The 27,338-nt window shown below is 36.0% G+C and overlaps 1 protein-coding gene across 1 annotated transcript in view; it reads left to right on the top strand.

Annotated features, from left to right (window-relative positions):
• LOC149772735 (glutamate receptor 3-like) overlaps positions 1–27,338 on the top strand; it is a 109,952-nt gene that overhangs the window by 48,713 nt on the left and 33,901 nt on the right. Inside the window, exons 2-8 of the mRNA XM_089947405.1 lie at positions 2,508–2,663; positions 3,234–3,482; positions 9,590–9,780; positions 11,206–11,259; positions 12,244–12,399; positions 16,816–16,995; positions 17,985–18,095. Coding sequence (XP_089803531.1) covers positions 2,508–2,663; positions 3,234–3,482; positions 9,590–9,780; positions 11,206–11,259; positions 12,244–12,399; positions 16,816–16,995; positions 17,985–18,095 — 1,097 coding nt within the window. The remainder of the gene's footprint in view (positions 1–2,507; positions 2,664–3,233; positions 3,483–9,589; positions 9,781–11,205; positions 11,260–12,243; positions 12,400–16,815; positions 16,996–17,984; positions 18,096–27,338) is intronic.

Consider the following 27,338-nt stretch of genomic DNA (forward strand, 5'->3'; position numbering starts at 1 on the left):
TAATTTAACATCCTCACGGTATGAAAATGCTGTAGCGTACTCATTTATTTAAATGCACCGAAATGTTCATTGTGAAATGAACGTGTTTCCTGGCATATGAATTTTATTTAGTCTATTTTAATACACATATTTGTAAGTGCACTAAATTTGTTCGTGCGCAGATAGTTTCTCAACTAAAATTTTCATCAGCATAATTGTTATTGTCTAATCGTTTTTTGATCAATTCGATCATATCCCTGAAGATTTATTTATATTTAAAATAACGTAATATATATATATATATATATATATATATATATATATATATATATATATATATATATATATATATATATATATATATATATATATATATATATATATATATACCTGAGCGCTTTTCGCTCTTTAATGAGTTGTTTGTTTCAAAGGCAAAAACAAATCATGGACAAGACGGACAAATAAATCTGAAAAACGGTTATGTTTGCGAAACTTTACATGGCTGTTTCTAAAGGAATTAAGCCGTTAACTTTATTATGTCTCAACTACTTAATTTCAGCTTGTTGTTGATACTGGAAAATATCTGTATTGACCGATAATCGATGAGTCATAAGGACATCTGTTATTTTATCTTAATTTATTAAGCGCCAATTATAAAGCGGTTATTTCATCGTTATAGTAGTCATATGCTATTAAGCAAATTTAGAGAATTATTAAAAGAAAATGTGTCGGCTGCAAAAGATACTTTAATTTGTTAATGGTTGTTTTTTTTTCTTCTAGTCTTCTTGTTTTTAATCTTCTACGGCGGCGTATTCAGTAAGATTCCATTTTTTACTGGTTTGGGAACTCCAGTTGTTGTTGTGAGCAACAGCAATACGTGTTATTATCACTGACAGTGTTTCCAGGGAAAGATACGTGTTTTGCGACGGAGCGTCTGTAAAGCTTCTTTGTCATCCAAACATATATATGAAGGTTGATCCTTTTGTGTAGCTTTGCAGTTTCTCTGACAGACTGAAGGCTACAAATCTTACATATGATGAGATGGATGGCATTCTCTGTTTTGCACGCTTTGATTGAATCATGTGTGTTTAGTTTTGCTATAGTCATTGTGCTAGAAAATGGCCTGGTCTATATCATATGTTGACAGTGTTTGCATATTTTATCGCCTCAGTGGCCAGATTGACTAGGGTGTATTGTTATTCGCCATATGATTTGTATTCTTTATATGCAGAGCATTTGACACAATAGACCATGATATATGACTTCACCGTCTGCAGCATCTATTTGACATTCATGGTACAGCCTTACTTTGGTTCAAGCCTACTTTGTCAACATGACACAAATTGTGTCTGCAAATGAAATACACTACATATCAGTTAATCTATTTTGTGGTGTTGCACGGGGGTCTGTTCTTGGACCTGTTCTCTTCATTATAAACACTCAGTCTATCTAAAGTGTCGTAAATAATCATCCAGTGTCTCACTAAGTGTATGCTGACGACACCCAAATATACAAATCTAGCCACCCAACTGAAGTTGATGCTACCATTCAAGGTATAGTAAGGTGCATTTCTGATGTGAAATCATGGGTGACATATAACAAGCTGCAGATGAATGATGATAAAACTAAGGGCATTCTGATCACAACGCAAACACTTTCTCAGTCACGTCCTTTACCTCAAACAATAGCTATCAGCAACAGCAACATTAAATTCACACAGCCATTACGAAACCTATGTATCACTCTGGACAGTACTCTCTCACATTATACCAACATGTCATGAACATTTACAAGGCTGCATATCTTGAGCTGAGACGCATCAGCTCCAGTCGCAAATATCGTTCAGTTGATGCCACTATAAAACACTTGTGTTCATTAGTACTTTCAAGACTGGACTACTGTAGCTCAGTTATGTCTGGTTCATCTTAATATCTATTTCAGACAATTCAAAAAGTTCAAACCACAGCTGCTCCGATCATACTTAGAGCTCTGTACCATACACTGGCTATCCATTCGATCCAGAAGAAAGCACACGTTTGACTGACGGACTCCAGTCCAACATACCTGTCTGACCTCACCCATGTGTACACCAGAAAGATACTACTTACGCTCCTCTTCTGACACTCGTATTCTCACTGTTTCCACTACAAAAACGAAGTCATATGGACAACGTTATTGTGCATACCAGGACCGAGCAACGTGGACTGAATTGCCCACTGAACGTAGACACAAAGACACAGTGATCTCATTCAAGAGTGCTCTTAACACGCACTTATTTCGATAGCAAGAACAAACTTGAAGACCTGATAATGTTTCCTACCTTAAATATTTTCAGCATGTTTTTCGTTTTCTAATTTAATGGTGTTTGGTTCTTGTAATAATATCACTATATATATTGTTATGTTATAGGTGTTGTCTAATGTTGCAAAGCACTTAAAGCTTATAAAGATTAGGCGCTATACAAAGTCCTCATTATTATTATTATTATTATTACTAATTTATATATATCCACGGTTTCATTAATGCAGGTGTCATACTAGACAATGAACCGATGTCAAATGAAGTAAGAAACGCTATGGAGGAGGCCGTCAGCATGTTTTACGTAAACAACAGCCAGTCCGTCCGACTAGAACTGCTATTTGAAAAGACGAATATATCGGACAGCTTTCGTCTGAGGAAAGCCAGTGAGTTCTTTATTGATTGCAATATAATGCCTATTCCCTACCTCTCTCTCTCTCTCTCTCTCTCTCTCTCTCTCTAGGGGCACATGCAATGGTTTTCTTGAGTGCAGATAGGTTATGCACACCATTATAATGGAATAAGTGTCTAATATATTTGATTTTCAGTATTCATATGTGTCCAAGTATAATGGAGAGATAACAATTTGGAACGTATTGTAACATATTTAGCAAGATGTGAAACGATACAAAATAAACGGTAAAAGACCTGTCTTGACATGCACAAATGGTACTTAAAGGACACCAAATAGCAAGCGTTGATTATATTTAGTGGATTTAACATCCACATTATATTGTCAGGAACGGCAAGCGATCAAACTGAGGTACAACAATATGAAAATTGTTTGAGTTGAAAGCAAACCCGAGATGGTATGAAACTGATCGTGGACTACGTGTTACTCAATTGCATTTCAATTTCGTTGCAAAATCTTTAATGATTTATATCATAAGGTAGAAGAGTTAGATTTCCTTTGAAGCTTGAAAAGATAAGTTAATACATGCTGACTTGTTTTTCAGTATGCTCTCTGGTGGCGAAAATGCCCTTCGCATTGTTCGGATTGACTCGAAGCTTATCCTACAATATTATCCAATCATACAGTCAAGCACTAAACATGCCGTTTATCACCCCTTTTTTGACAAGAGGAACTCAACAAGACACATATAACTATGAAGTTTGTCTATATCCCTCTTTTGTGGAACCCGTCATTGACTTCATCAAGTACTTCCAGTGGAAAAGAGTATTTTACCTGTTTGATTCCGAGGACGGTAAGAAAATAAAATATTTGTGTGGGTAACGTGTACTCTGTGCATTCTGATTATTAATAAATATTCAAATATCATATGTGTAAAAATCCAATACTTGACAGTAGGGCTATGCAAAAATAGCATTCTGTATATTCTTCGGTTTATATCAAGGAAAACATCCAAATATCGTTGACTGCTAGATAGCAAAATGACAATGTGAATTAATGATTGACGATTAACGTGTTCAAAATATATTAGAGAGTTTAAAATAAAAAATGTTGTTAGGGCCAGTAATACAAAGTCCATTTTCACAATAATCAAACGAGCAAACTCTTCATTTATGTGGATATTTTAAGAACCTGCTTCATCGGTTTCAATGTTAAAACTATTGTACTGGTAGTTGTTATGATAAATATCGACCCCATTGAATGTATAAACGTAGATAAACTGAATATGTTTAAATTTGTTTGTTATGCTTCGGAAAATTGCCATAATTGTATCCTGAATGATATGTTTAACCGCCCTATCACATTCTGCAAAATGACCTTTACAATGATAGAACTTAAAATAATGCAATAAATAATTTGTATTGTACCTGACACATGGCTGATTATGGACATGATAACTAGGTAAGGAAACGAATGAAGTCATGCCAGGTTTTTTTCTCAATAGGACATTCAGGTGAAAAAACAGGAAGAATTATATTTTACTGCATTTGTATGGGATAATACGAAGGTGTTTTAATGATTAATACTGTACGATCTTGTGCGTGCAGTATTAGGCCGACACAATGAGTTCACATTTTCCCACACAAATGCCGTAACCTTTTAAATACACACTCATTTGGTTTTCCTACCTAAGAGTTAATACTATAAGAATACACTACAAGAAGCAAGGTAATTGAATCTATTTTGTATTCCAAAACACAAATACACAACCATAGATTCGTCAATACACAGCAACAATATGTATGCGCACATAACATGACCAAGCGACCATTGCATTTCTGCGCGTGTTCGATATTAGTTTTTAACAAATCTCATTCTGGTCAATTAAAATTTAAATTTAACGTTATGGTTTGAATTAATGCGAAATCAAACAACTTTTTTTTTTTCGATCTAACTCAATTCTGTTTTTCTTCTTGTGTTGGACTGAATGTATTGGGTCGATTCCGTACAATGCACATGTGATTTGAACAATGGAGGGGTCGGTGTTGATAGATATGCGTTTCTGCTCTGTCGTTGGTTATTTGGAATCATGATGTGAAAACATAAGACTTCTTTTAATTTAAATTTTTAAAAGGACTACATGCAATATAACATTCATTTCATGCTGTGTATAGTAAGGAAAATGTGATATATGTTGGAAATGTAGCCGAAATTACCCTATAACATTTCGTGGTGTGTATCAAGTTTTGAAAACTGTGGCACTTGTATGTACTTTGGATTTACAGAGCTAAGTAAACATATTTTGAGGCGATTCAAGATTAAAGATATATTTATTGCGATTCTTATTTCCAGTTGAAGAAAAACGTTTCTATCCTGTCACGTGCACGGTCTTTGTTAGACGGACACAGTCACCCCACCAATGCACATTACCTGGCTTCTATCGCTAGCTTAACAGTGTATCAGAATATCAAAAGGGAAAATTGTTACGCAGCTGTTTGTATCCCTCCTTTTGGCCAGCAGAAATAAGGCTTCGTCGTGTCTTGGCTTATTGACTCTGATGGTCTTAGAATTTTACCAAAAATCTTCAGTTCCATTTTGTTTATCAAATTTAATACTTTCCCTTCATTTAAAATGGTACGTGTCTGATCTGATCAATGTTCGCATTAGTATGTCACTATTCTATTGGTATAGACCATACAGAGCGATGGGTATTGTCTGAACCATTATATTTGCGAAATGTTAAGAACATTTCTCCTAAATAATTTGTTAAATAATCAGAATGGTTTATTTGATTGCTTGTTTGAAAGTTTAATTTGTGACTCAGTTAAATCGTCTACATTTTTAACTTTATCCTCTCTACTTTTAAATGGACGAAACAGCTCGTTTAGTTAACTCTTTACTCAAGGACAACTATAATAAATCGAACGCTAAAGCGTCTCCTTCATATGCGTACAATGATTGTTTGCAATCAAGGTAGTTCTAAATACATGATACCATTTTTAGACATGTTAACTGAGCAAAAATGAGTATATAATAAAATTTTACGCAAAAAATAGTCTCAATTGTTTTTATTTCACTGTAAATCAAAGCTGTTTGTCAATTTATGTAATAATGAGCATTCTCTCTAATTACAATTGGTACATCTTCTGTTTTAGTGATCATATACATTATAACGTAGAGGGACATCGCTTTATGCAAAAACGTCAATAGACGCATTGGTCTTGTTAATGGAAAAAATGAAATTAATTTGGTCAATCGTTATGTCATTATCTAAGGTAACATGACCCACTTCTTTTTTGTCTGCTTTACAAATTCAGCCTGGCCTGTTACCAATAACTTAATTTACAACATTCGAGAGTTCAGATAATCAGAACAGAATTAATTTTGAATTCATGTTTATTTATGTAAGATTATAGCAATTATAGATAAAAAAGCTACTGATACAGGTAACACAAGTAACATTTGTATATATACTGGGATATAAGATCTTTAATAAATCCGGTAGATGGCTTAAACCTCTCGTCACCACTTGTTTCCGTCATTTTTGTTCTAAACATTGAATTAGGTCAAAACATAATATTTTGATATATAATTGACAAAAAAAACGCTCGTCTAATATTTTGCACAACTTGTATTATATCACTTGTTGTAAACTATTCCTAGCGGTTCGAACATGTAATAATCCAAACTTTTTTCTAATGTACGCGTAAAGTGTTTTTTTTTTTTTTGTTATAGGTATATTGGTTTCTTTGGGGCTTTTTTGTTCGTATTTTTTATATAACGAAGAGTTTGATAGCACGAAACGATGAAATTTTTTGGGAATTTGAGATATTGTAATTCTCTCTCTCTCTCTCTCTCTCTCTCTCAACACTAGTATCCATACTAGCATAACGTACCTTCTACCATCATTTAATGTTGTAAAAATGTGTGTGCATGTGGAAAAACGTGTTTTGCACGTGCGTCTTTGTATGCATTTTTGTATGTGTGTGGAAAAGTCCTTGCTATAACTACCGTTTTCCGATACATTCGCCTTTTCACACGTTGTAGCACGATTATATTTACTTCATTTTGAAAGAGTGTGTGTGGCAAAGTCGTTGTTATCGTTTTAAATTGTCTGGATCAATAAAAGCGGTACAAGCGCCTAACCGCTTCAACAAGCATTCATAATCTGACGAGAGTCTTTGTCCAAGTAACGATCACTGCCATTTCATCTCTGTCCGCGTCGGTTCCAGTCTCGGTCATACCCCTTTGCAGATATGCGAAAAAGTTTTCCAACAGATTCAGATGGGTCGGTGGTTCTTACCGTGGATGTCCTTTGCTCTTCTTCCATTAAATATAACTGCAACAACGCTGAATAGTAGCGTTAAACCCGAAATGTAAAAATAAAAACAACCACAACGACACAAAATACTTCCAGACCAGAGCCCATAACTATATTTTACTTCTGGATTGCAAACAATGGAGGCATTTGTGTAAAAATAGGAGTCATACAGTCAAGCGCCAAAAACAAATGAATTTCGAGAGCGGTTTTGTTGCAGGATGAACTTCATCAGGGGAACAAGTTTGGTAATGAAATATAACTATCTAGTCTCAGTGATATGATAAATGAACTAAGCAATTAACATTTGAATCAATAATGAATAATTTAACTTAATGATGATTCTGGTATAATATCTGTTTAATTGCAATCAATGAACGTGATTCGAGACAGATATGAACTAGTAATTTAGTCTGTTCCATTCTTAAATACATTAGTCTTGAACTATGCTGCAATAACTGTTTATGAATACACTCAATCATCTTAATGGAAACATGCATCAAACGGTAAATATATTCACATCCAGATCATTTAAAAAGACTTTAATCAGGTAGGCAGAGGATCATTTTATTAATTACATACAAAGGTGAAGCACACATTCAGATTAAAATTACATAAGCCAACATTTGATACAGATTTCTGTTTAATTGCAATCAAACGTACATATGATACAAAATTAATAAAATTACATAGGAAATTATCTTGTAAAGATTACACATGTACACAAAAATAAAACAACATACCACAGGTGGTATTCATTTGCATTATCATTTCCCTTATTATTTATAATGTCAATATCGCATTCAGGCAACGTCAACCTCTATTTCAGAAACCTCCAAAATTTATTTTTGACTTTGTTAATGAACCTAATCATGGGAATGGGGAATGTAAACTGGACACACTAATCAGAGTGGGAGATGAATTAATATCTAACTCAAGATCTTGCAATGCCAGTATAAAAGCTAAGCATTCCTTTTCTTTTGTAGTATAATTTCGTTGGTGCTTGTTTAAATGTTTGTAGAAAAATATCACACTGAATGTTTCACACCATATTTGTTTAAATGAATCAATATTACACGAACATTACATCAAAATAATTCTCTATTTTTGTTAAAAAAATGACAGAATTTGTGAGACTAAAGTATCATTGCTCATTAGGCATGGCCAATAAGTTACCAAACGATTACTGACATTTCTCATTCACAGAAATTTTGATTTCTTACCCATCAAACTTGTAACCGATTTGGTAATAGTGTTGACATTTCAACAGTTTCCTATATTATACAGTCGTATAAAAAATCGCGTCAGTTGCTTTCACTGTGAGGCAAATTTATTCAAAGATATTCTTGAGTTTAGCTTCTATATAATTTTAACGTGACTGTATCCCATAATTTGTGTTTACATTTAACGCATGCACAAAATAATTCACGTTTTGCTATTTTCAGATTTGCATCACTGAGTCTTTCAATAATGTTCGAATCGTTTCCATTTGTTCTATCCATACGTCATTGTTGATAATTACGTCATCGACCAAAGCGTCACAATTACCCAGGTCAGATGGTGCCCTGGTTATTATGTTGACGATAATTTTTCGCAGAGAATGGCATCGTTTTATATCTATACATGTAATATGGAGTCGCAAATGCCCTTATTGCTTCTGATATTACCGTGACTAGAATTTGCCAGAATCCTTTCAAACGATCAAACTGCTTGATATATTTTGCACTTCGAGCAGCACCACCTGGTGAAGTCAAGTGTTTAACGTGCCTGTGTGACCTGTCGATAATTATTAACAAATAGGGAGAAGTATTGAATTCTGGAGTCTTGTGTGTCTTATTCAAAGTTATAAATAACAACGACTAATATCTCTGTTAAAACAATAATTTCACAAAAACAATAATTACTCTCAAAATGTGTTTAGACACATCTATCAGTGACTTTGACTGACATGAATTAATAATTTTGTTTACCTCATTTTATTATAAACTTCCCCGCTTGTCCTAATTGGCAATAGCAATTTGTGGAGAAAATGAAAACTCATTTATATCAATTGAACATTACACCAAACTGTAAACAAGTACTCTTCAAGTACCTTGTAAGGCTAATCCTAAGTGTTAAACTCAAATTCAAGAATATCTTTTTTCAAAGCACTAGTTTATTAGGTAGGCCCAGATTCCTGCCCTCAGTAAAGGATAACGTTCAAGACACAATTCAAATAAAATATACATAATACCATATATCAAATTTACAACTCACCTTATACTCTATTATGCTAGTTTATGCTACTAAAATGTTATAAAACAAAATGTTTTAATAATTTAACTAAACTGTATCGCTTTTACACTAACAAATAATGCCATTTTGGACAATTCATTTGCAAATGGATTCAGCCGATTGTCCACTTACGTTTGCTAATAATTATATGGAAGTTTCGCATAATATGTACTTACTAAATCATAACCGGCAATTTACGTATCGATATCTCTAAGATGCATGCATTGTTTGGTTTCATCAGAGATACGCTGTTGACAAATACCAAGATCAGCGATGAAGTTCATTAATTATTTGTTCAGTCTTTGATAATATAGCGTACGGTTTTCTGTATTTAGGGTATTCAGTAAAGACATCTGTACATTTTACAGCGTTGTGGAGGCTTCAGAGGATATACGAAGCATTCAACCAATCGCAATTCCTCGCTGATGCAATAAGGATACCGGATGTCAGCAACAGCCGTGAAGTACTCCGCAAATTCGACCGGAACAACAATTTTCCAACGAAGACGATTATAGTAGACTTGTCATCAACTGAAGCTTACAACGCATTTTTGAGCCAGGTTTGAAGCTGTAACAAAATGTATAAACCCATAAAGGCTGATACAATCAACAAACAAAACATGCAACCACCAACCTACTTTTTATGTCAATGCTCATGTCACTTTAAATCGCAGTATGTAGTTCAATTAAGGAGGACGGAAGATTAAACATCATATGAGGAATTCGGCAACATTTCAACGCCTGATGAATTATATATTACATAGCTAATATTTCTTTATTATTATATAAATATTCAGATTATTAATAAAGGAGGTAAACATGTTTAATTGTATCTGAGTTTAGGGCATAAGCTATTCACTTTAAGAACCCTAACGTCACATATGACATAATGCATTAAAAAGAATTCCGGCTACCAACCTTGTTTTGTTATTATGTTGTACAGTTTTATAGCAATGTTGTTTACGTTAAAATAATATTCATTCCTACCTTTTCACCCTGATCGAAATCTATCTTGTTGTACATTATTTGATTTAGGTGGATTTATTTATTTAAATTGTCCACTGGAAATATAAAATGCTCAATATTTCCTGGACTAAATCAATATAGTGTAATTCTTGTGAAACTGTTTAATGAAATTCTGGAATAAATTTTGATGCACTAAATCTGTTGACACATTAGCAAATTAGCACAGTCGAAGCTACTGGCATATCAGCATGTTCAAGATTGGAATTTACTAAGAACACGACTGGAATTCATTTGGAACTCTATTCATGTGAGCTAAATATATAATATTTTCAGAAACTGTTTGGGATTTAGTTTACAATATCTTAAGTTCTTTTCAAATTTCCACTTTTGTATTATGGGAATATCATACAAATCTTGTTGGATAGGTGTGTATGTGTTTGTAATGACTAAATACGTTAAATAGAAAAGTGGTGACAACGAATTGCGTAATTTAGTTATTTAGTTGTAACATAGCCTTCCTTAGAGCTTTCTACTCTCACAAATACTTTGTCAAAAGCTATTACAGTATGAGGACAGACAACCCAAACAATAGGCACAAAATAAAGCGTCGAGGTTACCAAATTGTACATGACTCTACGTCTAAAAGGACAAATTGTTTAGAAATTTTGGATATCTCACATTTTCTTGTGAACACGGATGATAACAGTTGTATTTCCTAATGTGTAAGCTGCGTAAAGTTACCTCTGAATAAATCCATAAAAGGAACTGCCCTACAAAAGTGGAATTCACCATTATTATGTTTTTAAACATTTCGCCACGACTTAACATCAGTTTCTGTGTAAGAATAATTATAAACAATTAGCATTGACTGTATTACGTAAGGATTAGCTTTTTGTAAAGCTAAAGAAGATAGTCTCTGCAACTGTTGGTTTTTAAAATCAATTTCCTTAAAATTATCCTGTCATAATAGGTAAGTTTTAATGCATCACAATGTTTTGTTAATAATGTTTCTTCTACAGATTATTGATGTTGGAATGAATCGGGATGGTTACCACTACGTCTTGGGAACTCTGGTATGTACGAATATAACATGTATCGTACACAAACGTTGAACTGAACAGTCGTATGTAAGAGTTATACTGACATACATACACACACGCGCGCGCACACACAAACACACACACACTGATTTTAACACTGAACAGCTTTAAACCTGACCGCACTGCATGAGCTACCTGTAGAGAAGCTATGCATTTTCATGCACAGTGTGTAAAGGATTTTCTAGTTTCATATCTTAGTGAATTCTGTCAAATATAAATAATTTTGCTCATAATTATAAACAGTGATAAAAATAAATACAAAAATAAATAACTCAACCATTTTTGAGAACGATGTTGACATATATTGTTTAATCACACAAAGAAGTGTACATCAATTAGTTCATTTATTGTGTTATCAACTATTATGTTCAGTTTTTCTACGTAATAATGATGCGAGGTTATCCGAGGACAATACTTCCGACAAAGGCTTCTGAAAATTTAATTATAGGAACATCTAAAATACCGTTGATAAAAATTATCAAACATATTGACCTTGATTATGTAGAAAAAAGATATGCATAAACACAATGCGCATTAATCGGAAAATATTGCACTACAGTAAAGGCATCGGCATATACATTTAATAGGGAAGATGTGGGTCGGTCAATATTCAAAACAAATCAGATATTATAACAGAATAGCTTTTAAGAACATGACCTATATTTGAGACCACGTGAACAGCTTATTTAAAAATGGACAATGTATGTGACGATATAGGTATCAATATTTAGAACCAGCAAAATATATATATTTGTAAGTACCTAAAAGATGAATATGAACACTGGCTGGCAAAAATATTAAAATGAGATAGGATCTGTTGAATTATATAGGCTGAAAAGAAGCAAAGATCGGATAGGATTTGGTACAGAGAATAACACAGATTCGTTACTTCATTAGAGAAAAATATTTTCATATGTTCTATACCGTCATCTCTTCATATATTAGCCTTTTTAACAGGCAATGCTGGATCTCGAAGGTCTTTGGGGTTCCTTTAGTCACGGAGGTGTAAATATCACCGGTTTTCAGCTTATCAACCGACAGACCCACCACTATCGCAAAGTTAAGATGAAAATTAATCAAGGCTTAAATGCGTCAGAAGACAAAGAGATATCAGTAAGTATAAAACAATTATTTCATTGACTCAATTCAGTTCAATTACATTCAATCTATTCAATTCAATTGAATTTCAAAAAAGACTTATGTCAAATTCGTTTTAATACGCGTTCAATAATCCTGATTCCACTGAAAGTTAAATTTCAGCATTAATTTTTACCATCACTATTACTAATCAATGACATGTTGTGCCTCTCATGTAAAAAATACACTCTGTTGGACTTCGTAAGAAATAGGCACATATGAAATAAACAGTCTGGGAAATTACTTGCAAGCATTCATTTATTAAAACATTAAGTGAATGTAGTAATACTGTGTGCCTTTCTTCACACTGGACTTTGCGAGCCACTCAGTTTTTTTCATCCCCTCCCCATTCAATTATATTTTCCCTAACGCCTGAACTAACGTCTTTTTCTATCCTCAGACTTTACAAATCATCAAAGGCCACATACCTGTCGTTTTGTTTTGTTTAAAACATAATGAGTCTACAAAATCATTGTGCCATTCACCTTGCAATACCTTACGATTCAAATAAAAAACATTCGCAAGAGAGTCATAGAAGAAACAATATCGAACATTTTCAAAACATGCACAGATATTTAACAAATATAGCCAAAACATCTCCACCCTCATATATGTAATGAGCAATAAATATATTTTGTTAGAATTGTTCAACAACAAATTAATATAAATAATGACTGCACACTTGCTAACTGGTACATACGATACTTACATGTAGGCTTGGTCTATGCTCAGCTGTAATGTGACTTTGATCAACAATTGTAACTGAAACACTAAACTTATATTAAATTAAGAAATAGCATAATTACCTCAGAACTTCAAGTGATATAACTCTCAGGTAGATATACATCCATTTTCCTTTCTGAACCTGTCTAAAGCGAAGGAAAACCTCGTGTTGACGTTTTGACCATAGGAAACGAGCAGAGAGCAAACATAGTTTTACTTTGTTGGAAAATCGAAATAGTTCTTTATTCAGGTTTCACCGGACAATGTATGCGATGAATTTTCATCCGACAATGACTTATAAAACAAAAATGAGAATAATTTTACACTGAAGATACAAATAGAAATAAACTAATGATTTTTGTAGAAGCATACATGCGAGAATTTGACTGCGGTAATCAGGTTAATTCCTGATGCAACTGGTGTCTTTTATACTGAATCAACACTGCCACCAATGCCTAAATTTCGCATTCACTTTTGACGGCAAAGAGCTAGATTGAATATTTTCTTTTGACAAGGCAGTTGAAAGAATCAGGATGTTCCTTAAGCATGAATAAATTTCACTAGTACTATAACAAATCAGCATACTTTTCATCACCCCTCAACCATCTAGATTTTTAGATATTTACCTATGTAGCAGACACACGTAAATACGTAAGCCACGTCGGCTGCTCGTTTGCAGCCAAAGTTACACTTATAACCTCAATGCTCGTCTAAATGTGACAGGCAGTCACCAACAAGCCAACCCATTTCCAAGCGTAAGGCAAGGTAATTCGAAACCACATTACACATTTAGCTTATGTTTGAATTTATAAATGCTAGGCATGTGATAATTAGGTTCATGCATTCTACCTTCAAAAATAAGGAGGTGTTAAAATACGACACTATCCAGTGGGACCTTAGGAATGTATATGTCAGTTGGATTGGGGAAACGCTTCTCAGTTTCAAACCTTTGGGCAATTCTGAATAAAACGCAACCTCGAAATCTGTAAAATGCACAATCGTCTGTTTACCCTGATGTGTAACAATTGTCGATGATCGAGAGCCAAAATATAGAGCAACCGCTATGAGACACCTTCATACTTTCACTTTACTTTCCACGCTTGAACATCCAATGCCTTATAACAAGTCAATGTGATCATTTTTCATAGCTAATCTAGCATGTAATATTAGAGCCTGGTGATGTCTGTGATATCTGACATCAAAAATAGTACTCTTCAAGAAATCTCAAATTGTAAGGAATAAAAGATGTTAAAAATACCATGCTTATTCTCCTGTAAAATAACTGCAAAATGACATGCTAAGTACTTAACAAAATAGGAACGATGCAGAGCATACATAAACTGAACAAAACTCTCTCACTGATTTCATGAAGAAGGTCAAATCTAAACTAGAACAGAGAAATCTTAAGTAGACTGTAAGGGAGGCAACGCATAAGGTAACATACAATGTATGAATCAATCTTTGTAAATTGAACCACATCACTTGAAAAATTTAAACAATGAAATGCTATATCCAGATTCATCCCATCTGTTGATAAAACGATATGTATGGATAATATATTTAAGGACAGTACGAAGGTCACCTTTGCATCACATTTTCACACTGGCTATCACATATAATTGCCGAATCTGCTGCTATTTAGAGAGAATTTTGTCTTTGCTAGTGATTTTAACCTGCATAGAATCAAATCTAAATTAAACAGAAAATCATGCAAAGTAAAAGAGGGGAGGAGAAATAACACAATGTAAAAAGGGATATCCATTTCACATAACTCAGCAAAAACTCCAACGCAGCTGATCCAGATGCATTTTTTTTCACGCGAAAGCTCCAGAACAATTAGTGCCGCTGAATCCCAAGGAAATCTTTATCACTTCAGCAGGTGTGTTTCCAAAAATATTGAGGCCTACACGAAAATATAACCCTGAACGTCTTGTATGTGGTCATTATAACTTAAATTTCTGGAATTAAGGTGAAATATATGTATTGAAACATTACATCATGAGTCGATATTTATGTAAAAGCATTAAAATTAAGCACTTATCATTAAATCAGCAAAATAAACTAAGTACTGAAAATATTGATAAACTGAATAAGTATGTTAAATACTTCAATTAAATCACCTTGCATGAAACTTATAAAACTATTTTTGTTCATTAGCATCATGGATCAGAAGCAATATCTGGTAACTCTAACAGTGTTGAGTTAACTCCATTATTCTGATATGATTAAAAGCTATAGGAAGTGTATGTTTGAAATACCTAACTATGACAGTTTCAAGACATGGAGGTCATTAGGAAATGATTTATGGCACAGTGAATCACGTTTGATAAAACTGTAAAAAATTACACCGGTTCTTATGGTCTCACTGGACAGTGTATCTGGTGAAATTTCATCCGACAATGACCTATTGCAGAAAAATGAAAATAATTTTAAACTGAAGATACATATAAAAACAAACTAATGATTTTATATAAATCATACACATGATATTTTTAAAGCGGCAATCGGGTATATTCCTGATGCAGCTGGTGGATCTTCAACTGATCCAACAATTTGAATTAGAGATTAAGGTCGCTTTCTCCAAACAACCTATGTTTTGTAATTAGTTTGAAATGCAAATATTGAATATTTTAAGCTAAGTTATTTTTTAATAATTGGGCTGATCAGACGACTGGTTTCCCATTATTTCTTTAAACATTTTGAGTATTATTTTTATATGGAAGATAAGAGGATGGGTGAGGATGGTTTTGTGACACTTATTGTATTTCTTTGGTGTTTAGAGGATTTGTGGTTGCAAAATATCAAATACAACATAGGCGGTCTAATGTCCTATGATTTGTCACAATGATTTCGACAATTTGGAGGGGTATTAAAGTTTGGAGGAAAAATAAAAAAGGATAGGCGGGCCACTTTTCCAGGTCACAGGTCTTTTGCACAACGTTTATTTTTCTGAGCAAGTGGGACAATAATCTCTTCGTTAATAAGGACATAAAAACTGCCAGGAATATCAAATATTCCATAGGGACAACATGTACATTATAAAAGTCTCGATTTTCTGAAAATGCATGAATTGAATGTATGTATAACACAATCAGAAAAGAATTGGTTATAGGGAAATTCACAGACCAACACAAGACAAATCATTCTCGCATTACAATGTTGTTCTGTCGTCTATCAGCGTATAACATTATAGTATTACAGATTCATATCCCATAACGAAGGACATAATGAGAGAGATTCGTGAAGGTCTAAGTGTTCAAGGCATCTGTCCTGACCGGATAGTGCATGCCAACACTATCTAGTATTTCGTTTTGTGAAGTAGTGTTGAAACTGATACAGCAAAAGTCTCAAATACGCTAGCGAAATCTTAAAAATAGAAGAAAATAATGTTTTCTTGCATGCAGCTCTTTGAAACTCTTCTACCGACCAAAATACGGGTGAGCAGACTTTAGTACTATATACAATTTGCAATTACCGGAGACTTGTGATTGTGTTTTTTTTTTCTCAGTGGCTTTGTATTGGAAATGTTGTGTTAATATTAGCCAGTGTTTCTAAGTGAAGTAATATGGCAAAGATTCTGGTTAGGTACTCTTTCAGGTATTTGTTTCGATATAAACGTAATGTATTAACGATTTCATATTTTAATCCACGTTGTTTTTTTAAATATAGTTAGAAGTAGGGCTTGCCGTGGACGCTATCGATGTGCTTACCAATGCATTGAGGAATGTATCATTTGAAACCAGGCGTTGTGCGTTCCACAACACAAACCATACAAAAGGAATAAACTGCAGTGCAGATCCTATAATACCGTTCAGATTGGGGAATGAGGTTTTGGCAGCTTTAAAATGGGTATGTTTGAATATATTACAAAATAAATTAAAACTCATCGGCACAAATCAGAGTTGTACCATATCAACTCATACTGATATGTCAAACCGCTGTATTGTCCATTTGTGTCCACATTTAAGGTCTTATGCCTTCACAGTTCTTTACTCTTTACTTGTTCGATTGTTTTAACTGTATGATGATCATTTTTCATTGATAACCACTATTTCATTTTTTCAGTTAGTATATAACGAGAGGAAAATAAATAATAAATGTATTGTAAAGTTGTAGGGAGTGTTTCGGACATATAGAAATATAAGGTCTTGGTGCATTTGTGTTGTTTATTTTCATGTTATGGCCTTATCAATAATTTTAGCGAAATTGGCACAATACAATTATGTCGACGCAAATTTTCTTACAACAATGGCTTTTGAATTATTAGCCGTCGCAGAAATGTATTTCCCACTGATTTCTTTACACAATAATACTAAAGAAGATACATGATTTAACACCATAAGTAGACATGATTTAACACCATAAACATACATGATTTGCCACCTTAAGCATAGATAAATGATAACGAAAAAAGAACACGAAGTATAATGGCTAAGATTTGTACAGGCTTTGCTTCCCCTACCGGAATACTGCAAAAGTAACTCCCGCCTTGACTTCACCTTTACCTCACTCACTGTGATCACAATTCCTGTCGTTTTAAAAATAAAGCTTTTAATTGACCATTTGATATTCTAAACATAGCCTATATATGAATCATTGCTAATCCCCTGACATTATAGCACCTTGAGGAATTTATCAGACTTTCATAGTAATAACACATGTGGCGGCCGGCTGGCCCAAATCTTTAAGCGGAACCCTGCTCTGTGTGAGTCATCCGATTAGAGATATCGCTTATTATAATTGCTGTTTTAAGTCGTTTGGTTGTTGTCAGGTTCTTGTTATCCCACTTTGTATGCGCATGGAAGAATTTCTTTGCTTGATTTCGTTACTTTTTTCAGGTAGATATAAACGGTATCAGTGGTGAACACATCTCGTTTGACAAATGGGGCAGGAGAAGGAATTATCATCTCGATGTTTATCATCTATCTTTCAGAACCAAATTAAAGAAGGTAATTGTTTTTAGCCACTTTTGTGCCTAAATATATGATTCAGACCTATCTCGGCCATATTATTATATCCATATATATTATAGCCAAATGCGATTTTTTTTCATTTTTTGCATTATTTTCAACATTACTATATCACACTGTAAGAACTAAAATGTTCCGTTAAGTTGTACATATTTGCTACGGTATTCGACATTGCGAGGTAACAATCAATGGAAATAAATTACATCGTGGCAACACCATCGATCAACACTGCTTTTTTTATTGATTTGTCTAGATAGCGGATAAGACACTTACATTTACATATTGTTCCTGACATCTCTGTCTCTCTCTTTCTCTCTCTCTCTCAATCTTGGTGTCCTTCTTTAGACCTATACGGTCTCATAATAACAGTACTTACTACTGGTTTAATAAAGTGTTACGTGTTTAGGCTCGAAAAAACAGAAACACAGGACGAGTGACAACAACGAGCTTTTTAAAATTTAACAAATAATTGATTTCGCTGGAAAGATTATGTAAAATGAAAAAAGAATAATCCTCGAATTAAATTGCAAAAGTCCTAGTAATAAATGTTCTAATAATTTCAAGTTCAAATCCTGATGGAAAATTCAAGATGGATGACGATGACGTATGCTGTAGTCAGGACTGTGCTTATCTACAGTTCCTTTTAGAGATACAAATAATGGCAATCCGGTGTTGGAAATCCTTAATTAAATTTGTAAGCAATATCTTTCCAAAATGTATGTGTGATCACCCGTCAGATTATTTCCAGAGCAAAAAGAATTATTACTTTTGAAATCAAATGATCCGAGGAAATTTGTAACTGAAAATCGGCTACAACACAATAACTTGACATCAGTGTAAAAAGTCCAAAACTGGGAACTCTCTCTCTCTCTCTCTCTCTCTCTCTGCATCTCTATTAAAACTAACAAATGTAACAATCGGAATTGCGATATCGAAGGGGGCTGTCACGTGATCGTGTTTATATCACGTACACCAAAAATGACCCTGACGAAAACCAACCATTGTAATATAAAATAGAACTACAAATTCTGAAACAAGGTCAGGAAATTGATCAGGACCTGGTGTTTACAAACTAATGATTCGGGTCAACTCATTTTCTAGAAAAAATATCATCTCCAGTGAATAAATTTACATTATAATAGCATATAATAGAACAAAAAGAATTAAAACTGACAAACAATTAAATCAAAATAAATATGAATTAAATCAGATATACGTAACAAAAGTAAGGAAAATTAGAGCTGACACATATATAACTTAAGTAATGGCGGAAAGATGAATTTGGATTGACATAAATGGAGCTATGGAAGAAGGACATTGTACATGGATGAGGATGTATGGACATTTTAGCACATTTATACGTTGCCGTACAAGCTTTATATCTGCGCGGCTGCTTTCTTCTGGGGTCATGCTTTTTATTCACAGAATATTTACTGATGAAATGACCCCTATACTATTAAAATTAATAAACCCATATCCCTTTAGTAGTAATATTCAATTAGGTTATTAATATCCGAATGTACTTGAAAGTCATTTTTGCGCCACGTTTTTCCGTTCCTTCAACAACATTATCCAGGGCCGGATCAAGTGAAATGTTGGGGGTCCAATATTTCACTAGTTACCTCATTACCTTCACGAGTTAAAAAAAGCTAGAGGCCATATATATATTTACTTAAAGTGTGCATAATAACCAATTAACGTGCGCAATAATAAAACGATCGGAAAATTTCAAGTGACATGTCATTGTCCATGTGTGTGCTTTTGTCATAACCCAGGGGGAATCCTGAAACCCCGGAAACACCGGATCCACCGCTTGATCAGATCATGTTATCTACGATATAATAAATGAATCTTATAGTTGTGCTCATTTCTGATGAAAATTATGAAATGAACTAGGAATCTCTTTATTGCACGCTCTATGTATAAGAGTGTTGCACGCAAACGCGTCATTTACAGATGCATTTCTTTATTGAACTTTTAAAGTATTGGAAACAAGTCATTCCATTTTAAACCAAAAGGAAGATTTGTTTAATTTATGAATGTTTAAATTGAGCAACCAGGATATCATATGATTGAATGCTGAAACAATCATTATTAATATAGCTGCGCATTATTAGATGTTTACCGTTAGTTGTGCATCTGAGGTAATTTCTGTCAATAAGGAAGTTACAGGATACACATAATTATAGTCATGGTCCTTGAATCACGTGTTATGTATGCCAACATGGTTTAAATAAAAGAATTGCTGACATCCTAAGACTTTTAGGAGAATAGTTGTTTTCAGTTTGAATATTACATAATTTCTCAAGTGTACTAACATATTTATCATTTGTTATGCCACTGTATGTTATGTTTACTGGTCCCCTCTGAAAAATATCTCGCCCTAGTGTTGTCATCCCATTCAATGTTTTCGTGCCAAGTATGAAAAACAACTATTAAATTGTATGTTACTGTGTCTACACGTCCTATTGTAAATCAGCAATTTCTCAGATATCAGCTCAATGTATTTTACTTGGTGACATCTATAATTTAAGTTTAATAAACTTACTTTAGCTACATTTTCTGTATTACAACCCATACATACAACTAGCAGTCATCTAATACAAATCAATGACCATTTAATGTTCGGGTGGTGGTGGCTAGTAATGTTTCAACGAGCTAAGCTATTTTATTTTATGAATCGTCACCAAGTTAACAAATCTTTCCACTGGTCACAACAACCGCATCATGTCCATGCGTCTCCCGTTAGGGAACCAACAACACGCTACACTCTTAAGTATATATGCGCCAACGCTCCAAGAAGATCCTTCTGAAAAGGATATATTCTACACTGACCTGCGCCGACTTATCAAGAGCGTCCCAGAGAGCGACAAAATAATCATCATACCAGAGTGATGCCCAGTGCAGAGTGCCACACAGATCATCGTCTTGTCAGATCCAAGCTCGACTTCCACTTCAAGCCCAGGCCCAGATAACAAGGATGTACCCAGAAAAGGAAGCTCCAGATCAAAAACATATTGTCTGAAGACGTCAATGCATATTTTCAAGAGATCCTGCAGTCTGGGTTTGAAGAACTTAATTTTCCACCAGATATACCTGGAATCACATCAAGGCTGAAAACCTCAGAAGAAATCCTTGGATTCACCACTAAGAAAAACAAAGACTGGTTTGATGAAAACAACCACGAAATCCAAGAACTGCTTGCCAAGAAGAGAACAGCGTACCATGCCCAACAAGCACAACCATCCTTTCCACAGAAGAAAGCAGCCTTCCGTCTTACTTGCAACTCCCTCCAATGCACTCCCTGAGACATACAAAATGAATGGTGGACAAAGCTTGCAGAAGGAACCAGCTGTACGCTGACACTGGTGACTATATGAGGCTCTATGAAGAGCTGAAGTAAGTGTATGTCCTTCCTTCCAAATACAGAGCCCCCTACGGAGTGCAGATGGCCAAGAGCTATTCAGTGACAGGGAATCTATCCTGAACCGCTGGTCAGAGCACTTCCACACTCTCTTCAGCACTAGCAATACAATCCAGGAGGCAGCTATTGATCGCACCCCAAAACAGCCACCTAAGATGGAACTTAATGAGGCACCCACACTGCAAGAGACTGTACAAGTTATATAACAGGAAAGGCTGCAGGAAAAGATGCTATCCCACCAGATATATGGAAGAGAGGAGGCCTAGCATTGCACACCAAACTCCACGAGTTCTTCGTTTGCTGCTGGGAGACATCCACATGACCTCCGAGATGCAGTCATCATCACCTTGTACAAAAACAAGGGGGAAAAGTCTGACTGGTCAAACTACCGTGCGATAACTGTGCCCACCATTGCAGGCAAAATCCTTGCTGTGCCCACCGTTGCAGAAGAATATGCTCCAGAGAGGCAATGTGGCTACAGAGCCAATAAGGGGCACACCTGACATGGTGTTCATCCTGAGACAGATCCATGCCGAGAACAAAACAAAGGACTGTACATCACATTTGTGGACCTGACGAAGGCATTTCATACGGTGAGCAGAATGGACTGTGGAACATCCTTGAAATGCTCGGCTGTCCTCCAAAGTTCCTTACCATGGTCATCCAACTACATGCAGACCAGCTTGGTCAGGTCAGAAACAATAAGGACCAGTCACAGACCTTCCCCATTGCAAATGGTGTGAAACAGCGCTGCGTTTTAGCCCTGACACTGTTCTTAATCTTCTTCAGCATGATGCTCCTAAAAGCAACAGAGGACCTTGATGAATAAGATGGCATCTATATCCAATTTCAGACTGATGGCAACCGCTTCAACTTAAGGTGACTTAATGCCCACACCAAGACCTTGGAAAACTGATTAGAGAACTTCTCTTTGCAGACGACGCAGCCCTTACTGCCCACACAGCAGATGCCTTACAGCGCGTAACATCCTGCTTTGCAGAAGATTGTCAGCTATTTGGTCTTGAGGTCAGCCTAAAGAAAATTGAGGTACGTCGCCAGCCTGCTCCCATGAAAGAGTACCAACCACCAAGCATCTTCATTGACCAGACAATGCTGAACATAGTCCACCAGTTCGCCTACCTTGGCTGTGTGATATTTTCTGATGTCAATATCGACAAAGAAACAGACAACAGACTGGCCAAGGCAAACAGCGCCTTCGGCAGACTCTATAAACGAGTCTTGCAGGACGTCAGTCCCAAGACAGATACAAAGATCATTGTCTACAGAGTTGTCGTACTGACCACCCTACTATCTAGCGCCGAATCCTAGGTTACCTACAGCCGCCACCTCTGTCACGGAATGGTGTAAATGTTGTTAATTAAATACATGTACTCGGGTTTCGTTTCTTTTCTCTGTACAACGATACCCGAGGGTGATTATAATATGGTCTATGTATTTCGAAATCGTGAGTACGATTCGTCCTGTGCCACACGTGCAAGGTGCCTTTGATAAGGAATAACGAAAATTCTAAAGGTATAAATACATTACTACATGTAAAGGACCTTTACAACACAAATGGTTTTGTCAGCAAGCGGCCTGCTTAATGGATTCGCACAACTCCAGCTGTAGGGGTAGGTAATGTTTTGGGTTTTAAGTGATAACTAGTGTATTACCATATTTGCCTTTGCATGTTTGTTATAGTTTTCTTTACATACCATAATGCGTGCATTTTTTATTCTTGTTGCGACGTAGATTTATATTGGTAATGTAAAGCTACATTTTTTAAAAGAATTGTTTACTATTGTCTTATCAAGCAGGGTTAGGTTTACTATTGAACCTCTGTTTTGTAATTGCCATAATAATATAATCTTTTTTACCATGTATAACGTCCTTACGTTATGTCTGTATCAAAGGTAGTACACTGTATCGGGTATATTTTCAGCTGAGTGTGAGTGAGGTTTTGATGGTAGGAATATCCGGGGTGTCCGGTGTTGTCCGAGGGTAGAAACGTCCGTGTGTCCGGAGCGTTTAAGGTGCCGGAGCGTCTAATGTCTAGCGTCCGGAGGGTCCAGAGTGACTAAGGTGACCCAGCTGTAGAGCCGTCAAAGGACCAAGGGGTCCGGAGGGTCTAATATTTCAAGTGTCCGGAGGGTCTAATGTTTCAAGTGATCATAGTATTCCGAGGGTCCGGAGTCTATATTGGTTGTGAAATTGATTCAGAGGAGCTGTGGAGCGGATATGGTGCACGGGTGACGGAGTGCATCTCCACACATATATTTTTAGCTGTATGCTAATTCTGGGTTAGTAAGACCCAGTGTATTATTCAGGACTGGAAGGATAGATTGTATATCCGTTCTTATTTAGTGACATAATTTCGCTACCTGAGCGAATACATTTCTTTTACTATGTGTAAAGACTCACATTGTTTACTATTTGAGTGAACTATATTCATCTTTCCATTATTGAATCATTTGTGAAATCATTTATCCTGTATTTTAGGGTTACTGAACTAAATTTATTTGTATATTTTTTCCATCTTCGAAACTGTGCGTTTTTTATGTTAAATAGATCCAATATTTGGATTATAAATACGCACACATCTTCATAAATCACTATTCATATAAATCGCCACATTAAATCATATATATGTGTCGTCATCACGTGTTCTGTTGTTAATCCGAAATATCCCACCCGGTTATCTTGTTACAAATGGTGTCAGAAGTGGGATCATTTCGGATATAGCAGAGCACTGAAATTGTTTTATTATATTTGTATGCTTTCTGTGTGTTTCAGATGCGTTTGACAAAGCACCAAGGTTAGGTAGATACCTAATATTTATTTTTTGTATTTAATATTTTTGTTGCATTTCGTGAAAGAAAATACGGTTTGTGGTAATTACGTGTTTTGTATAAAACTGCACTTTAAGGTTGGTCACCACCAAACTTTTGAAATGTCTTCTATGAAAGAACTGGTAGAACTGGGGAAACAGTTTGGTTATGAGGGGGAGTCCCTTAGAAATTTCGTTCGTGAAGAACAAGCCCGGGAGAGGGACCAAAGATTAAAGGAGAGGGAATTAGAAAGGGAAAAATTTGAAAGGGAACAACAAATAGAAAAGGAAAAAAAAGAAACCCAGAAGGAAATGATCGAACTAGAGAAACAGGCTGAGAGGGAATTAGAAAGGGAAAAATTTGAAAGGGAACAACAAATAGAAAGGGAAAAAAGGGAAACCCAGAAGGAAATGATAGAATTAGAGAAGGGTAAGATAGAACTAGAGAAACAGGCTGAGAGGGAAAGGATAGAATGGGAAAGGGAAGCAAAGAGGGAGAAGTTAGAAAGGGAAAAACAGGTAAGGTTAGAAACTTTAGAGATGGAAGATAGAAATCGGCAGAGGGAACATCTAAGAAATTCTGAGCTATTGCAAGCTAAAAAAGAGGGGGAACATGATGTTAAACTGAGAGGTCCAAAATTGCCCCCATTTGAAGACGATAAAGATAATATGGATAGTTATCTAAATAGGTTCGAGAGGTATGCTACGGTACAAAAATGGAAGAAAGACGATTGGCCGCTCCATCTTAGCGCGTTATTGAAAGGTAAAGCGTTAGACGTGTATTCGCGTTTATCCACGGCCGATTCGCTCAATGACCCCGTGTTGAAAGAGGCACTTCTCAAGAAATATGAACTAACCGAGCAAGGGTTTCGCAAGAAGTTTAAGTATAGTAAACCAGATAGAGGCGAAACATTCATACAGTTCGTCAGTAGGACTTACAATTATTTGCAGCGATGGGTGGAATGTGGTAAAGTCGTCAAGACATTTGAGGGTCTTGTCGATTTCTTGCTTCGTGACCAATTGTTAACAACTTGTGGCAAGGAGTTATATTTATTCTTGAAGGAAAGATCCTTCACAAATGTACATGAAATGGCCACACAGGCGGATTTGTTCGCCGAAGCTCGGGGAGGTTCGCAGAATGTCATCACGCGAGATGTCAAAGGTGGGAATCAGGTCAACGACAGAAAACCCAGGGAACCTGAAAAATCTGGTAGGAGTAACCAGGGGAAGCGGAATGACATGCAATGTTTCATTTGCAAGGAAGTGGGTCATATCTCCCACTATTGTCCTAAGCGGAAGGGACCAGTCCAGAAAGTAGCGGTAGCCATTAGAGGCAGAAGATCGGTAAATGGAAAACTTAATGTTTCCCAGCAAGTTAAGCGGAAAGCGGTGCGTGAACCGGTGGTGCGTTCAGAGATCAGTCGCGATGTGATCCAATCAATCGGCACGTGTATTTTTCCAGAGGCACGGGTGCCGACCGCAAACGGCACTGTTAACGGACAAGAAGTCACCGTTCTACGAGACACGAGATGCACTACTGTAGTCGTGAAACGGAGCTTAGTCCGCGATGATCAATTGCTTGGGTTTAAATCACCTTGCATGTTGCTTGACCAGACAATCGACCACGTTCCAGTTGCAAGGATAATGATAGATACACCTTTTTTGACCGAGACTGTGGAAGCTTTATGCGTAGCCAACCCGATCTATGAACTGACGATTGGCAACGTACCGGGTTCTAGACTCCCAACCACAGCAGATTTCCGATTCCCTATCATCCAGGCAGTGCAAACTAGGGCTCAGGTAAAGGAGGAAAATAAACCTTTGCGTAAGTTAAAAGTACCGGAAGCCATTACCGATATATCCCGCGAAGAATTCCAAAATGAGCAAAAACGTGACGCGTCTTTACGTGCAACCTCTGAGAAGGCATTAACGGGTACTGTGAGAAAGTGTAAGAACGGGGGTTCCTCTAAATTCCTTGTTCGAAAGGGTTTAATGTACAGGGAATACTCTACATCGGATAGGAAGTTCTTGCAATTAGTGGTTCCCCAGAAATTTAGGGCACATGTACTAAAGGTCGCGCACGAGTCGAGTATGGCAGGTCATTTAGGCGTAAAGAAAACAACGGATAGGGTATTAAGAGAATTTTATTGGCCTGGCATCAATAGCGACATAGCGCGGTTCTGTCGCTCGTGCGACGTTTGCCAGAAGACGATCTCTAAGGGCAGGGTAACTAGAGTACCGTTAGGTCAGATGCCCTTGATAGATACTCCGTTCAAACGAGTAGCTATCGACATTGTAGGACCAATATTTCCGCATACAGATCGGAAAAACCGATACATCTTGACACTGGTAGATTACGCTACCAGATATCCAGAAGCCATAGCTTTGCCATCAATTGAAACCGAACGTGTAGCCGAAGCGCTCGTAGACATGTTCAGCAGGGTCGGAGTGCCCGAAGAGGTTCTTACGGATTGTGGAGCGCAATTCACCTCAGATCTTATGGCAGAAATTAGTAGGTTGTTGTCCCTTAAACAGTTACGCACAACACCTTACCATCCTATGTGCAATGGATTGGTCGAGAAATTCAACGGCACATTGAAGCAAATGTTGCGGAGAATGTGTGCGGAAAAACCGAAGGATTGGGATAGATATATGAACGCCCTTCTGTTCGCATATCGTGAGGTTCCTCAGGAAAGCTTGGGTTTCTCTCCGTTTGAACTATTGTACGGTAGGACAGTTCGTGGTCCTATGCGCATACTTCGTGAACTGTGGACAGACGAGGTCGCGGACGAAGAAGTTAAGACCACATACCATTACGTAGTTGATTTGCGCGAAAGATTAGAAAGTACTTGTCAAATGGCGCAAGACGAACTCGCGAAATCTAGTCGTAGGTACGCCAAGTAATACAACCGAGGAACTGGGAGGAAAAAATTTGACGTAGGCGATCACGTGTTGGTGCTTCTCCCAACGA

The sequence above is a fragment of the Sinohyriopsis cumingii genome, unplaced genomic scaffold (assembly GCF_028554795.1).
Source record: "Sinohyriopsis cumingii isolate HCF-2022 unplaced genomic scaffold, ASM2855479v2 utg001182l, whole genome shotgun sequence".
Taxonomy (NCBI): Eukaryota; Metazoa; Mollusca; class Bivalvia; order Unionida; family Unionidae; genus Sinohyriopsis; species Sinohyriopsis cumingii.